Below are 17833 nucleotides of genomic sequence, written 5' to 3' on the forward strand. Positions count from 1 at the left end.
GTGTCGGGTCTTGTGTTTTTGGGAAGTGGACAAAGGATGGTTTTGTGATGGGTGGTGGAGACAAGCCCGGGAAATCTTCCATTTTTGTGGAGAACAGAATTTGCAGGTCTCTTAATGCTGAAAAGAAGTTGCGCCACGACATGAAACAAATCGGGAAATAAAGGAGCCCATATCGCAAAAGGATAATAGAAATATACATATATATATAAAAATTCCGCAGAACATACATATTCGTTTAAAAGGGGTATTCTGGACGGCACTTTTGGATTGTATATTTTAACTGACCCACGCAGCATCGTTTTGGAGTACCTCATTGTGGAATTTCAAACCTGCCTTCTACATTTGGAGGGGAAAAAAACTTAATTTAAAGACCTGACACTTCACTGAATTAATGAAAATGTTGATGAAATAAGCGATTTATCTTTGGTCAAATGACCGTGTTCACTCCCTCCTTAATCTAATCACCGTATTTATGACATGGAAAAACGGGGACTCTTCGGTGTCCTTTACTATCTGATTCTTAATGCGCCCCTGCTATTCTATGTAAATGGTGAGTAAACTTGATCAATCGTTGCTGTCACTGCTTTGCCCAATGTTTCCCATATTACGTACCTCTGTGAAGGGGTCTAACGCGGAGAGCTTGGGTATTTGGTAACTTGTCTCCCTTTGTATAATATTTTAAATGATGTGTTTTATAATTCGATTAATTTAAGGTAGAGAATTGGTTTATGCATGTTTTATTTCATTACTTATAGATTTACACTGTAGCTTTTCAGTGCGCTCTCCGATGGTACATTTAATCAATCATTTTTCGTACATGTGTAAAAAAATAAATCAGCCTATTTAAAGCGCAGACATTAAGGAGAGAAGTCTGTATGTGCACATTACATTAAACTCCCACTGTGCAAAATGCGAAATAGGAATGGAAATGGACCCAATGCAAATTTTAAGACTATAATCACTCCCTCAGTGTTTTACTCTGATTGTTTGGCAAGCATAGTGCACAAAATAATAAATAAATAACTTTTCACACGCAGATATCTCAGACGACATTGTTAAATGAAAGTAATACCACTTCATTACCTTTCATGAAAATAGTATTCTCAGCCTTGTCTTTTACAGACAAGCTTTCCTCTGCTTTTCCGTGATTCAGAAATAAATGTAAGCTACTGCTCAGTTTCTTCATTGGTTGTGTTTCCAGTTAACCACTAGCACTGTTTGTTTTCTTTCTACATCAGCCACATTTACTGAAGTGCCCAAAGATGTGACTGTGGGAGAGGGGGAGGACATCGAGATGCCGTGCGCCTTTCGGGCTGTTGGTTCTTCTCCATTCTCCTTGGAGATCCAGTGGTGGTACCTGAAGGAGGCAGCTCCAAGGGAAATCGCACATGAACTACAAATTAGTGCACCAGCCAATAGAGCTAAGGTAAAATAGGCTTGACCGAACCTTTTGTCTGGAACTTCCGACAAAGACCCGACGACGGTATTTGCACCAAAAAGTGAAAAAGATAAACGGATCACTGGCCTCTCGGGCGGCCGCAGTGGATTGCGTCTTTGTGTTAACACTGATGCGCCAAAGCACTTCCCACAGGCCCCGATGGATCTTTGTAATAAGTGCTCTCGATTAAGGGAGCGGAGGGGTCGATTAGAGGTAGTGAAACTTTAGCATCGACTAGGGATGTGTGTGGGTGTATGTGTTGGAAGGAAGGGGTGGGAGTAGGGGCGCGGTGCTCTGATGTCTAATTGTACAAAGGGCACTTGTTGGGCTTTAAAATGAAATCAGGGGTGGTTCTTATGCATGCCGCGTAAAGTGCCCACAGCACTAAGCCTGGAAGAACGCACGGATTACAGTGGAATTGGTGGCGCGCTTACCGCCTCTGCATGTCCAGATGTTCATAAATAGGCCTCATGATGTCTGTGATAATAGTGTGACGTGGAAGGTGACTCAATATTTCAGCCGGAAGTGTTAGAATATCTTTCGAAAACTCCTGCTTGTGCAGAGGAGACGAGGGTGGGGGTGGAGGTTCAACTGTTGCTGTCCATGGTGCTGCTACCTCCATAGCGAGTAGTTGTTACAAACTCAAGGAGGCATTTCATCCCCTTTTAAGGATATTGTTCATATCACAGTATGGTTCATATTATATGCAGATTTAATGTTGTGATTCATACTTTACGCAATTTTCACATTTTTGTTTCTGACCTTCTAAAATTGTTTCTGGTGTTTTATTGACAGGTTGCCCCCAGAGACGCCACGAAGATAAGCGTAAGTAACTTTTAAATGTGAATTAGATCAAGTTAACTCATGTGATGACAGCTGTAAAAGCAGGTATTTAAAATGACCCTTGCAGATCCTGTCAACTGTTCAACCGTTCAAATACGTTTTATTTAAGTACTTTAAGTAGGACATAATTTCATGCCCGATGATAAAAAAGACAGGACTCGATCATTAATGAGCATAATGGCTCGCGATTATCCATATCAGTTTCAAGGAAAGAGTAATTCTTACAAGCAGACTTTTGCTGATCAGATTGAAGTAACACCCATTAATACAGTTGATTGCTAATTTGTAATTGCCTTTTACACGAGACAGTACATGCACTAAATATATTTAGACGACAGCCTATTGTGCGGGGATAACTGCAAACGAGAGAGTTTCTGCTTCTAACAGCTAGGTGCACGGAAAATGATACATTTAGTAAAAGTGACTGCCTGTGTCGAAATTCTTGGTTATTATAGTACTTAATACACGGCGGTGAACCCGTGATAAAGTTTCGTGTCAGTTTCCCTGTCCAAAATGAAGTACTACTTTATTGAAGACCAATTCAATTTATTTGACCTCATGACAAATATGCACTCTGTTGTCCTTTTTCTTTTAACTGTAAACTATACCCTGATTGCAAGACATGCAGCGACCAAACTGATCTTCCTATGTATTGCTCCTTCTCCCACAGACCGTGAGAGTACAGGGCAACGCCATTTCTCATAAACTTAGTCTCTCCAACGTGCGTAAAGAGGATGAAGGTGTGTATGAGTGCCGTGTTTCGGATCTGTACTCCGACGAGACTCAGGAATTCAAGGTCCAGGCCACTTTACGGGTGACACCGCGTGACGGCATGGTGGCCGAGGAGGCCGTGTCTCATATCCAGAATCGGTGGCCGTCGCGGAATAGCAACACTGGCGTAGGCGGACGGGCCACCTCTGAGCCGGCTCAGGGTCAGGGTCAGGGAAAGCCCCGTCTGCCTCCTCCGATCGGCATAGGCCCTGTCCCTGTCTCAACAACAACAACCGCCTCTGCAGCAAAGTCCTCGGCTTCGCCGCGGCCTGGCAATGCGTCTATCCTCCGACAGCAGCACGGAGCCGGTGAGTGGAAGTACAATAGTGGCACCTAGTGGCGCTGAAGGGGAGTGTAAAATTACTTGCTTTGTTGGTTGGCTTTCTTTTTCTGCATATTAACGTACTACTTTTACTAGTTAGATGTTAGCTGAAAACTCGGGATGCAACGCTGTACATGTCTCTTTTTTTAATTTATTATTTTCTTATAAGCACACGTTGTCGAACAACAAAGAGGATCCATTTTAATAATCAGCCCGTTCGCAGACGAGAGACAATGACAAAATGTTTGATTTCCTGGAGGAGTCAGTAACACCAGCTCGGCCTCTAATATGTATCATTTCCTGTTTTGATCAAATACTCTTAGTAGGCAGTTTCCTGGGGTTTTGGCCTATATAGGCTACAGTCATGTTAAGCTCCAACGCACTGTTTGTTGCCACGTTCTGCAAGTGCCCTTTCTTTCTGCAGCGATTTGTTAAGAGATGTATGAAATATAGGAGGTGTATTCGTAGAGACGTACGTTTATTGTCTTCATGAAGATGTGATTTTGCCTAGCAATTCCTCTGCTGAAGAATTAGCACCGGGGTAAACTGTGCCAGGCCGATCGATGTAGCGCGTCTTTGAATAATCCGACATTCTCCGTCGGAAAACTTAATTTACCGTTTTGTGCTGTAACACACGCACATCTGCTGATTGAGTAGTTGATCTGAAAGATAATGCTCTCTCTCTCTCTCTCTCTCTCTCTCTCTCTCTCTCTCTCTCTCTCTCTCTCTCTCTCCCTCTCTCTCGCTTGCTCGCTCTGTGTGTGTGTGTGTCTTTCTGTTTCGTTACCTGCATGTATTGGATGCTTGTGCATATTAGAGCAATAAAGGAGAAGGTTGACAGATAGAATGAGAGTGACATAATACATCTGTCTGAAGGAGAAACAGCAACTCATAGTTGCTTTCCCTCTGTCTTTCACATTGACCTCTTTCACCTCTCCACTAGCGCTTTGTCACAGAGGGTTAGAGAAGAGTTATCTTTGATAGAGAGATGACTGCATCTCCTCCACTCTGCCCTCAGGGTCACAGCTCCTTTTTATTGGGGGATTTCAGTGAGGATTTGACAATGCCATGTTGCTTTCTTACTGGGGAGTGACTCCTGGGGCTAGATGAAGAGGAGGATTACACAAGAGAGTCCAAACTCAAGCTTAGCACCCAGGAGGTGCTCGTTGTGTGTTAGCTTTAGCTGCTGGCTCCATCTAAAGATCTTAGTCCCCTGTGTGATGGGCTGGCTTTAGGAGGTTTGTCCCAGTGGTGGCTTAAATTTAGAAGCAGAAGAATGAAGAGGCCAAGTTACTGGTTCCCCTCAGTCAAATATCTTATCTGCAGACATTCTCTGAGGTGAACAAAAAAAATACATCATTGGTAAAGCTGGGACCCCAGACAACCATATTTAGCATTTGAAATCAAGACATCCAAGTTATTTAAAAAGAATCATAATCAAAGAATAGTTGTACCCATTTGTTAGTAAGCAACATAAGTAACATTAAGTTGAAAGGAGTCTGCTGTAATTTCTCTCAAGATCTTGTTGTTTGTGGATATTGACTCTAAATATCCACTTAAGAATTGGAAACTAATTGAAACTAATCAGCTGACATGAGTGCTGGTTTACTTGCTTGCTCAAATATTATCATGTGAAATTCATTTTTTTGGTTATTGTATTGCAGAACCACTGCAGGGTGTATGCAATTCTAGTCCATATGTACTATATTAAACCCATACTCTGACCAAGGATACAAAGGTATCACTGGTTGCAGATTCTCAAATAAAATGTTTGGCAAGTGTATATTGAATGCTGTAAGTCCAGTTTACAACATAGCTTACTGTAAGAACTGAGTTGAACTGACTGATTGAAAGTGTACCATTTAACAGGTGAATCTGGAAGAACAAATGAGACCGCCTATACCTTTGTATTGTCTTGTGTTGTCCAGACATAATTTTCCTAATTTGTTAGAATTAACTCAATGTACAGCATGTACTTGACCAATTGTCTGTCTTTGAACAGCTGCACCCACAGAAATGCAGGCCAGTAATTCTATATGTTTTTTAAAATAACCCCTTAATTAATGTGGAGGCATTTAAATAACTGATACCTTACAGAAAGGTTCTCCAAGACACATTTTGGCTGATGAAAACTGCATTTATTCTCAGAGACTAACAGAGTGCTACTGCTATGTAGAAAAAGTTAAAGACAATAACAGCTTAAGGTGATACAAGAGTTGCTAAATACCTAATCAGTATATTATTCAAGAGAAATTAACTCTCCAAAAGGCAATGGTTTACTTCAGTAGGCAACAATTTACAATTAATGACAAAATAGGCTACAAGAATTAATGACCAAGAAGAGAGAAGTGTGGACTATGATGTACACAAAAGCAGACAGGGGAACTGTCACTGACACCAATTTCCTAGAATAACCATTCTTTTCCCTTTTTATAATCAAAGAAAGTCCAAACATGTTATCAGACAGATCAAATATTTCTCAGGGCACAGTGTTACAAATAAAACAACACAAAATGAAACAGTTCATTTCATTTGCTTGTCACTTTCATTCCTTTGATGCGAAATCATTTACATTATGCATATTCCACAGTTCCTTGGAACAACAGGGATAAGTTTACTTGTCTTGCATCAAAGTTCCTCAAGCACAGCAAACATGGCAAGGAAATCCCCCTTGCTGTGGAACAGAAGGAGGGAACAGCAAACATGGGAAGGAATCCCCCCCTTGCTATAGAACAGAAGGAGGGAACAGTCTCTGGAACTGTTCCCTTGGTAATAAGGGAGATTATGATTGTGTCTTCGGTGCGTTTTCAATTCCTCTGCCTGTGTTTCTGTTATATCTTACATAACCCTACAGTCTGTAAGCATTACAGATATGTAAAAACGTCTAAAAAACAAAACAAAATAAAACTTTCAGTTTTAAATATTTAAGTAGATGGTAGTGTAAAACTATCTACTTCAGTTAGATTTATTCATGGGAATCCAGCTTATTTCTAAAAGTTCACAAAGAGACTTTGCTTGTTCAAAAACAGATTCAGATTAAAGATGTCAGGAAGATAGAACAAGGTTAAGATAAGAAAATAGATGAAATGCAATTTTCTGTTCATTTTACTTGCAAATGCATTTGAGAAATGGCACATAACCTTAATTTGTTTTGAAAAAAAGTCTAAATGTTTCCAAATATTTCTTTGCTGAGATGAGCTGTCTGTCCTTTATCTATGGTTGAGGTAAAATGTGTGTAATTTGCAACGAAATCATAGCTGAAGCTCAGATGTAGTTTACATTAACGTCATGCTACTTAGAAAGTGTTTGGGTTACTGCTTTCTCCATTTCCAAATGTTAGAACTACTGATACACAAAAACATTTATGACTAATTTTTAATCATAGATTAAAAGTTGTTTGAGTGGAAAATAGTCTTTTCTTTACAAACAAATTCATTTAGCTTCAAAAGAATTTTTGCTCGCCCGTTGATTCAAACTATTAAGTTTAATGCACTGCATTGCTGTTTTCTGTCAATGTATCAGTACATAACTGCTGAGTAATATCATATTCATATAAAGCTTATTTTTTTTGTACATTCACTTTTACATGTTTTTTTGGTGCTGTATTTCTCTGATTAAGAAAAGAAGTCAACAGCTCAGCTCTCTGGTGTTGTTTTTATCCCTTTTACTAAGAAAAATGAAAGTACTGCTTGTAAACAAAATGATTTAGATTAATTTAGAAGACTTTATAGATTTATTGGACGTATTTGGAGTGTGGAACATATGCTGGTATGTTTTACACACTACAATTTTCTATGTTGAGCATCAGAATAACATGATTTCACTCAACCTTTGATTATAACTTCATCATATGCTGTTACTACCACTCAGTAGCATAGATCATATATTTTCCATTTTTGCCCCAGTTAAACTACCCAGGATATATACAGCACATAATAAAAGGAACAGTCAGGTTTGACAGCTATCAATGAAATTGTTGTATATTAATATGTAGTCAATACACAGCATACAAAAAGACTGATATTTTGGCGTCAGATAGCGTAAAGCCGTGATCTCATGTTTATAGTCGAGATGTCTGGAGTGGGTTAAACGGGCTCAGCTACGCCTGGCACAAAGTGTGTGTGTGTGTGTGTGTGTGTGTGTGTGTTTGTGCATACGCTTGCCAGCACGCTCTTTAGTGAAGTGAGATGGTGGCGGCCATTTGGCGAGCAGGCCGGACATTACAAGGGCCAATACACTGATCCTCCTCAGTGTGTGTGCTCCTGCCCATCTCTCTCTCTCTCTCTCTCTCTCTCTCTCTCTCTCTCTCCCTCTCAGTCTTTCTTTCTCCTATTCTCTCTCTCTCTCTCCCAATGTAAAATTAGTCGTATTTACTAGGGCTTTCGTGGTCATTGATTAGCTGCCTCTAAAACAAAAACAGAGGAAATTTCCATTGCCGAGGCATTTTGATCAGGAGTGGAAAATGATACTGTGTGGTTAAGGTCCATGTTACGTTGGCTTAATTTCTGACCGAGATGCTTACTTGTTCTGGAGAAAATACATAACATATTGATCCATAAATGTCTTTTTTCATTGATCACTAAAGAGGACCTGTGGAATTTATCCAGTTTTATTTCCAAAGCGTTATTTTTAGGACATCACTATGAGGCTATGTAGCAGTTGCAAGATTTATGTGGGTAATGAAAAGTATCATCTTTACAATCTCTGCCCCAGGCCTCAAAATATATTAACCGGAAAATGAAATAACTTTTTTCATGGCTTTTTTTTTTTTTTGTAGTCCAAAAGAAATGAGAGTCGAGTTTGTTAAGCTATTGATTTAATTGAATTTTCCGATCTATACTTAGTGGAATAATAATTTTTGGACCCTAAAGCTGTTATGATTAATAACAAAAAAAAAAAAAAAAACGACTGACATTCCCAAATTTCAATTTATTCTTGATTTTTCCTTGTCAAAGTCAATTTTTTTGTCTGTGTCATTAGCACAGTGGAGAATAATGTCTTCACATTTGTTCAGGGTTACTCGTATATTTTGACACTGAGAAGAAAGAGTGTCATCTGATCAAGCCATTATCATGAGTCTGGTGAAATACTGCCCTGACACTTTCACATGGACAAAGAGATCCAGAATTTATCTCGACTTCGCTGGCTTCTTTTTTTTTTTTTTGCTCATTATTGTTTTTTTTTTTGTTTTTTTTTCCTCGGCCTAAGTTAGCCTCTAAGCAAATCTGTCATGGGACTGTGAAGGTTAAAGAGTGCTATGGCACATTTGAAAGATTGCCCTTCTCAGTCCTGGCCAACAGAGAGAGAGAGAGAGAGAGAGAGAGAGAGGGAGACAGAATGGGTGGTAAGCAAAAAAAAAAAAAGTAGACATCCCTCCTTCCTCTCTGACAAACGTGTGCATCTGTCACTTTTCCGCAATGTCATCTTGCTGAGTGGCAGAAACAATTACTATTAAAGCGGAATGCCGTGGGCATCGAGCTGATAAGCCGAGCCCTCCGCGTGCTGTCAGGTGTCTCAAATTGCCTCTCGCTTTTGCTGTTCTTTTTTCCAACAGTGATGTGTGAGTTATGTGTTGTGTGTATGTGTGTGTGTGTGTGTGTGTGTGTGTGTGTGTGTGTGTATCCTCACTGGGGAGAGCAGATAAACACTCCCGATTCTCCGCAGGGACAGAGGTCCCACCAGTTCCCCCAACGTGAAGAAAAACAACTCGTCAAAAACAAGTCTTTCTGATAGCAGCTAACAACTCCTACAGAAGAATGTCTGGCACCGGCTTAGGGGAGAGAATGACTCTTAACGTCGACCAGGAACATAATGAAATGTTAATGTCCGCTGTGCTAATTCTCAATGATGATGGCCAATAGCTTCATCATCATATTATTTGTTAAATGAATGCTTAAACTCATTTAATATTACCAACATTGCCTTTCTGATTACATAATTAAGCTGCTGGTGGTTGCCCTTGGTTTAATGGAAGAGGGAATTGTTTTATAAGAGCTTAAAAGATCTGTCTAATAAGAATGTAAGGCAATGAATTGTTGAATGCAGTTTTGTCTGTATAAGGGCGACAGGGGGGAAAGGAAAAGGTAAGAGAGAGAGTGTGTGTGTGGGGGGGGGGGGGGGGGGGGGGATGAAGTGCATTGTGTAGGTATTGAGTAGCAGGGGAGCAGAAACTTGGCAGGTAAGGTTATTTTAATTTGGGGAGTGCAGGTTAGAAAACGGGCACAGAGGAGAGAGAGGTAAGGAGAGAGAAAGAGAGACGACGCATGTGAGAGAAAGAGAGAGATAGAGTGAGAGGGGAAAAGAAGTAGGACATTCTGGCATGGTCCTCAGTGCACAACAGCTCAGGCTCTATTTAATAATGCCTTCCCATGATGCACTGCTTTGCATGCCACCCTAGGTGATCTCAGCATCTTTTTGAAAGCTTGTTTTTTGTTTTTTTTCCCAGGTCTGGACAGCTGTCTTAATCTCATCTAATGCTGTGCATGTGTGTGTGTGTGTGTGTGTGTGTGTGTGTTTGTGTGTGTGTGTGCGTGTGTGTGGAAAACATACTTTGGGGCATTTAATGTATGTAAAATGAACTGTAAAACATTAATAGAGCACATTGATCGCAGATGCCCTGTGTTGCTCAAACCAAATTGCCCTAGTTTTGACATATTATGTTTTTAATTCCATTTTTTTTTTTTTTTTTGGATAAAGCCACAGTGTGCTAATTTTGCTTTAAAATTTGACAGTCATTATACTCTATCCCAGCTGACAGGAAGCAGACAGGATTTCCATTCAGAGCTTATTATAACTGACAGGTGAGAAAGATGTGAAGTGTAATAGTAGCGGTGCTAGCACATTAGCCATTTTTCAGCCACCGCTGGAGCATACCGTGCTTATATGTGGAGTGTAAGCCTTTATGCTCCATCATGGTGTGCTATCAGCATGTAGGAAGCACTTCACAGCTCTCTGGCAACCGCTAATTGTTTCGTCTCTTTTTCACTCGTGGTGGGACGTTGTTAGGAAGGCGTAAGAGGTTTCGCACTTTTTCCGTTCGATTTTACATGGAAGTATGACTCACTGGAGAGAGAGAGAGAGAGAGAGGGAGAGAGAGAGAAGTGAGGAATTAGAACATTAGATGTGGAGACAGTGATTGAAATAAAGACTGAAAGAATGAAAGAAAAAAAAAACTCATTCATATCCTGGAAAAAAAAGACAGCAGTTTGTAGACAAATGACAGCAGTTTGCAGACAAAGACAAGCAAAACAGACAGATAAACTCAGCATACCCTGTAAAGGACATGGAGGGAAAGGAAAGGGGAAAAGGAATAGGGAGAGACAGTTCGAGAGAAAGAGAAATAAATATGTCATTCACATCATTTCCTGATTTCGAATTTGAAACCGATAAGGAAGGAGGTGTGCCTTGGCAAACTCTTTTCCTCTTTTTGTTCGCTTTTGACTTCACAGTGCAAGGCTCACTAAAATAATACAGAAACTGGTACTGTTTCAGAAATAGTTATCGCTTCAGAAATGGTCTTTTTTTTTTTTTCTTTGTGTCCCATTGGTCTGACAGAGGCTTTGGCGCTATCAAAAAAAAAAAAAAAAAAACCAACAACAAACCCCCCCCCCCAAAAAACAAAAAAACAAAAACAAAACAGAGATTTGATTTGTTTCTGGCAGAACAAAGCCGACCGTCAATATGAGTGCTGAACCTTTGTTGGAGCAGTGCAGTCAATAGTCCCCATTATGAAACTGAAATGTGTCTTTTGTTGTCAACTGCTTCACAACTTTGTTTACATAAGCTTTCTTTTGCTTCCATGCTCTGTGTATATCAATCTTTATGCCTTTTTTTTTTCTTTGATTATGTCCTAAATTGTTCTCCACCATCTTTAAATGAAGAACATTTTACCTCCAAATGAATTATAAACCACGGTAGAGACAAGAAAACACACAGGACTTTGGAGTGGACAGAGCTACAAGTTCTGCTCAGGGTGATTCATTTGGCATTGTAGCTTGGTTCCTATTTGTTAATTACAATGAAATGGACAAGGACAGTTTCAGCAAAAAAAAGTCTTGGTCATAGCAGGTGTCATAGCTGTTTGTTTAAATCAGTATGACTGCTGTGTACAGGTGGATGTCCAATTCTTCATCGTAGCAACTTTGGAGGACTCTGGTATAGCAGTCAACTTTGGCAAGGCCTGGGTGATACACAAAGCAATTCGCTTCTGTCAAAAACATGTCAGGAACATCTTGTCAAGAAGTTAAGTGGACCGGTAGTGCTGAATAAGTGACCATGACTGTCAAGAGTTTGGTTCGTTCACCGAGCCTTTGAGTTGTTAGCAAATATCAGCTTTCAAATTTTCAAATTGTTTGAAACTGCACATATGCTTTGGACTAAATATATTTTGATTTCTGTCCATGAAATGCAGCCAGATAAATATTCAAACTCAGTTCAACCCAGTTCCTCATGTAGAGTATTAAACACCACCATCAGTACTCAATCACAGACCTGTATGCAAAGTCTACTCTGAGGTGTATGACATAAAACAATTTTAGCTTTTAAAGCCTTAAATTAGAGAGTGTTATCAGATTAAAATGATAGCATTCTCAAGGTAAATTTGTGATTGTTGATTTTGCAGCACTGAATCTCCTAAAATTGTTCAGAGATTATCTCACAGTTATTTTACCATTAGCATTTGCATTGTTAAATGTAACATCAATGTATTTAGGTGCTCTTAACTGTATTTATCCTGTTGATTGTAGATTACATAAACAATAAAAGATGTTTGTATTACCCAGTATAACACAAGAATGAAAAAATGATGATGATAATAATAATAATAATAATAATGATAATAATAATATAAATAATTATAAAATTTACACACACACACACATATAGATAGATAGATAGATAGATAGATAGATAGATAGATAGATAGATAGATAGATAGATAGATAGATAAAGAAGGACAGATAGATAGATAGCCTGAGTAGCTGATATTGTCCTGCTCTGTAACTCTCTAGTCTGCTAACTTTCAGGGGTATTACCTGATATCCCACATTGTCTCTCAGTATGATGGCATAACAAATGTCTCTCAAGCTGAAGATCTCTTATAGCAGGTGCCTTAGGAGACAAGAGAAAAAAAAGGCTCTTGTAAAAGGCAAGGACAAAGTATGGTCCTTCTTCAGGGCTGTTGCTGTGGATTAGCAGCGTGAATTACTCTTGACGTGATCTCTCTCCTCACTCTCATGCTAGGCTGCCTGGAATTTCCTGTCTAAGTCAGACAAAGAAGGCCAGTTTGAATGAGGCCCCTGATATGTCTCTCGGTTTTCACTTGAGTTTTGAATTAAGCTCTTATTAGCGATTTAGAGTTTCTAGTGTATTGTAATATGATCTTCATTCCTCTTCATAAGGGTGATGATGCATAGTCAGTTTTTTTTTTCAGTATTGATATGACAGCAAGGAAATGTGAAGTACAAATAAAGCTCTCTCTCTCTTTCTCTCTCTCTCTCTCTCTCCCTCTCTCTCACTCACTCACTCACTGGCTGTGTGCGTGTGTGTTTCGGTGTTTATATCCATAAGAGACACAGAGAGACAGTTGCTGACATAAATTAGGAGTGTGCTGTTTTTGTTGGTGACAACAGGCTAATTGGTTTCCATAATTGAGGTTTAATCTCCAGTGCTAGTGGGAGATATTTTTTTTCCCTTTGCTGATTTAGTCAAACATATTGCATCACAGGCATAGCACATGGACTGAGATGGTAGATAGTGCTCTTCATTGTTTCTACTGCGCGGCGAATTCACCGTCTTGTTAGACCGCAGGACTAAAATTTTTTTTTTTTTTTATAATTTTTGTTAACTCGCATAGAAGACATGCGGCGTAGAAAAGGCTACTCTGCGAAATGCTTTCAGTGTAATCCATTGTATTTAGAAACTGTAAAAAGCATTTTATGGTTCGTCTTCAAATGTGAGGAAATTAAATACATGAGAGAGGCACCGGCTCTTTGTTGGGGGCTGTGATGTGAAGGTGGGTGTGCTGTAGACAGACATTTTGTTCTAATGAAAGCAGATTTCTACGGGTGAAAGAACAGAATGCTGCCTCGGAGCTGAGGCATGAAAACTATTATTTAACGTAGTTATGGAACATAGCACTGAACTTTATTTCTTTACGTGCATGGAATTCTGCTGTTGGTTGTTGCGTGCCCATAGATTAAGGTCAGGGTTAATACAGATATGCATGTAACTAGTGAGTATTGTCTTCATGTGCCCAGTGGCCCAGTGATTATGGCAGCAGTGCACCAGGTCAAGAGCTTATGTCCATTAGCTTATTCTATCTATCTATCTATCTATTACTAAAGCAGAGAATGTGAAGAGTGCACTGAGTGGCTCAAAACTGAAACTCTAGAAAGAGAAAGATGTTAGATAGAAAGTATGTAGCAGAAACAACTCTGGGCTGTGTGATGTAAGCTGATAAACTATGCAAAAAAAATTCATTCCAAATGAATGAATCTGTCAGTGAAACAAAGCTTCCCTTGCACTACATTTAAAACATGCACGGTGGTGGCTAGCTGTACTCCTAAGCCAAATGTACTTTAACCAAGGCCACATTCATGATGTGCGGAAGTGTCTCCATGATATGCCATCACAAGCCTACATAGAATGTATAATGTTTTATTCACTGAACCATCAAACACAGAAATGATTACTTTGCTATAACTTGCTTGCTCTTAACCTCTTTGTCTATAGCTAAGTCCCTACTATCTTTGGATTCACTCAGTTAGTGCATAATGTGAAATATGGAGGTGCACTGCTGTCTTTTGGATGTTTGTTCGTGAGGTTTAAAAACCTCTTGAGTCTTCGAATGCGTCCGGTTGATTAAGGCAGTAGCAAACTCAATGAAATCAAAAAACATAACAAGAAAACAAAGCACTTTTCTTCCATCTACTCATGGCTGAAAAAAAAGAAAAAAGAAAGAGAGAGAGAGAGCGAGAGAGACTGACTACTTGACCTTAGTGAACTTGTGTTAATGGGTCAGCCTGACATATGGCAGGACTCCAGGAGGCTTGTGTAAGACATGGTCTGAGCGCTTTCTTGTTGTTCTGTGTGCATGGCATGGCATGGCATTCCTATCACGAGGCAGGCTTGCACGCCATCTTCATCTGTTTGAAGAGGAGGAAAAGGGAGGGAGGGAAGGGTTGGTGGAGATGTGCGTGCCGAGATGTGTCTGTAAGAAAAATCACAACCACGGAAAACAGACGGATGTTTCACACTCAGAAAGTCAGAGCTGCCCCAGCCCTGTTAAGCAATGACTCATGTTGCATGTGTGTGTGTGTGTGTGTGTGTGTGTGTGTGTGTGTGTGTGTGTGTGCATGTGTGTATGAGAGAATGAGAGAGAGAGAGAGAGAGAGATAGATAGATAGATAGATAGATAGATAGATAGATAGATAGATAGATAGATAGATAGATAGATAGATAGAGTGAGTGAGTGAGTGAGTGAGTGAGTGAGTGAGTGAGTCCAAGTGCTTCCATTTTTGTTTTGTTTGCTTGTTTGTATGGGTTCATGTCATGATTTGTTTATGTTTTCATGTCTGCCTTTGTTAGTCAGTGCTGACAAGATGGCCTGCAGGGCGCTGGTCTCTTCCGTTGTTATTCAAGAAAAGAGAAGACAGAGAGGTGCCAGGACCCTCTGTGTCAAGGGCTTTTGTTTGCTCTGGGCGCCAAGACAGTTAGATTGTCACCATGGAAACCTGCCACTATTTCATGGTCGTTATTCAGGAGACTGCAGTGGTGTTTGTGACATGGCAGCAGAGAACTGCTGGCTTTATAGGTTAGAGCAGAAGAACTGAGCAGTTAGTCTTTGAGGAGGGTGTTTGGAAGACTCTAAATATCAGTTTGTCACACGTTATTAAATTCCTGACGGACATGTCCTGAATAGGTTTTCTTTTAGTCATCTGTAAATTTGTTTATCCATCCATCAATCTTTCATCCATCCATCCACCCATTCACCCATCCTTTGATTCACTTTTGAGCCTTTCCATCAAGACAATAATTCATCTACAAATATCTTAACATTAATTAATGTTATTAAGATGCTGAGTTATTTTATTTTGCATTTGTTATATGCTTGATCCAAGCCCTGACTCTGTTTTTTTTTTTTGTTTTTTTTTTTCTTCTTCGTCTTCTTTGTACTATTCCAGGGTCTGGATCCATGACAACCACTGACCCTCTTCTGTATATCACCCTGCTGATCCTGCACAGGATCCTCCCCTTCCTGTTGGCCCACTAAGAGACTTCAACCAAACAACAACAACAACCGCATTGTTTCACCTTACGTACCAAACGACAAAGGGAAAATATATATAAATATATCCACCGTTATGGCACACCACTGACAGAGATGAAACAATGAGAGAGAAGAGTGTAAATGCGTTCAGAGGAAGGAAGGAACGAGAGACTAAACGCGGGGGCGGAGTCTTCTTTCCCGGACTTACGGGAGACTCGCCTGACAGCTGGATGTAACATGGATTGTAAGAGAAGCATGAATTAAAATGATTTAAAAAAAAAAAAAAAAAAAAAGAGTCTATGTGAAATTAGAGCTTCACACCTTGTGTCATACACACGACAACATACACGAAGCGCTGCATCCAGTTTCCAAATACTAGTGTCTGCCCTGCTGAGTGCATGGCTATCTGTATTTATTTTACTACATGAATTATACGTTTCCTTAGACTTTTTTTTTTTTTTTTTGTCAAACAACTATTTTTTCACCTTGTTCTTGATTACCTTTCTGTTATGTTCTGTTCAATTCAAAGTACAGATCTGGAATTCATTTTTGCTTTTCTCATCATCAAACAAAAAAAGAGTTCTGCAGTAATGTTTTCTTTTTTATATATATAATGGAGTATTTATTTTATTTTATTGTTTTGTTTTTTGTTTTTTTGCATGAACTGTTGAGCAGTTATTCATGTTTTCATTTCAGAGATGTCAGATACAAGGCTATTCAGCGTCAGCTCTTTTTATTGAGAGTGTGTGTGAGTCTGTGTGTTTTTGTTCCCATCACGAGTTTGATTTCTCAAACGTTTTTTTTTTTTTTTTTTTCATAATGTATACAAATGCGACCTTATATATTTTGATCAAAAAAAGGCACACGTTACCATAGTTGTTGTTAGTCACCATCTATAATGTTTATTTTTATTAAAAATATGGTGATCAAGGTACAACATCCATTTATAAACAGAAGTACAAGAAAAAAGGAAAAAAAAAATGTATTGATATGTTGCCAACACAAGTTGAAATAAAGTTTGTTTCTTTTTTTAATAAACATGGTAATATGGTTCTCTGAGACTTTAATATAATCTGAATCTGTTACCCTAATCTGTTATGACCCAAATCTAATACATACACGCTGTATATGTATGTTTTTAGTTGTTATTTGGGCCCTTTTTTTTCCTCTGAGATGGAAAACCAGGTCAGTGAAAAAAAAAAATAATACTTGTAATCATTGAACAACAGTTTTTTCATCATTGCTCTATTCAGGTTATATTTCCCCAGATGCTTTCTGTGCAATCAGGTGTGCAGCCCACATGTGGTACTCCAGGAGAAAAGCAGAGATACAGACAGTTTTTCTGAGCTACGGTCGCTGTAGTCTGGGCTGAGTTATGCGATTGCCTCCCTGGGGTTTGCCTTCCTGTTTCTTCCTTTTTTTTTCTTTTTTTTTTTTTCAGTTAGGCAGACACAATTTCTGTAGAGAAAGACCTCGCTCGCGTGAGCATTCCCAACAAAACAGAGCAAATTTTGAACTCGCCGTTCATCTCATTGGAAAAACTGACACCGCACGCTGAGGACTGGCAGCCTCTAACTCTTCCACTTCTCTCTGGTCTACTCCACCCCGAGTTTTTGTCATCTGCTCTGCCTAAATACCAGCCGTGATGAATGAGAAAGCTACTGCTTTTACTTACAACCCGAGCCCCTATTGTCTTAATGGAAGGCTGCAAGGTACTATATAACCAGCCCGCCTCTCTCTAACTTTGACATTCATTGTGTTTACTCTCTCCTAAGCAATCCTCAGAATGAAGAGTCATCTCCTGTTGGGCAGAATAAATAAACAGGTAAGTGAGTGAAAGGATGGAATGGGTGAAAACAAAGCGACCACACCAGCATGTCAGCATTAGCATTTTTCTCACTGAGCAGCAGACATTGCATGCTGACTTCTGAGGGCCCCTTTTCCCCATCACATTAATGAGTGTCTGACAAGGACATTTATATGTGTTACACTACATCCGACAAGGCCCTGAGTGTTCTCCGTATCCCTGTAAATCATTCCTCATAAAACAACACTCACTTGAGACGGCCTCCTCTCCCTCTCTCTCTCTCTCTCTCTCTCTCTCTCTCTCTCTCTCTCTCTCTCTCTCTCTCTCTCCTCACACTCTAACAATCATTGGTCTAAAAAATGGTTGAAGTAGCTGGTAACACCC

At 39.6% G+C, this 17833-nt stretch overlaps 1 protein-coding gene across 1 annotated transcript; it reads left to right on the top strand.

The window, feature by feature from the left end:
* The first annotated feature begins 477 nt into the window (after positions 1-477).
* vstm2b (V-set and transmembrane domain containing 2B) lies at positions 478-15645 on the top strand. The gene is made up of 5 exons (XM_030766898.1): positions 478-550; positions 1239-1426; positions 2234-2263; positions 2952-3360; positions 15557-15645. The coding sequence occupies exons 1-5, from the start codon at positions 478-480 to the stop codon at positions 15643-15645; spliced, it is 789 nt and encodes a 262-aa protein (XP_030622758.1).
* The last annotated feature ends 2188 nt before the right edge of the window (positions 15646-17833 follow it).

Source organism: Chanos chanos, chromosome 2 (genome assembly GCF_902362185.1).
Source record: "Chanos chanos chromosome 2, fChaCha1.1, whole genome shotgun sequence".
Lineage (NCBI taxonomy): Eukaryota > Metazoa > Chordata > Actinopteri > Gonorynchiformes > Chanidae > Chanos > Chanos chanos.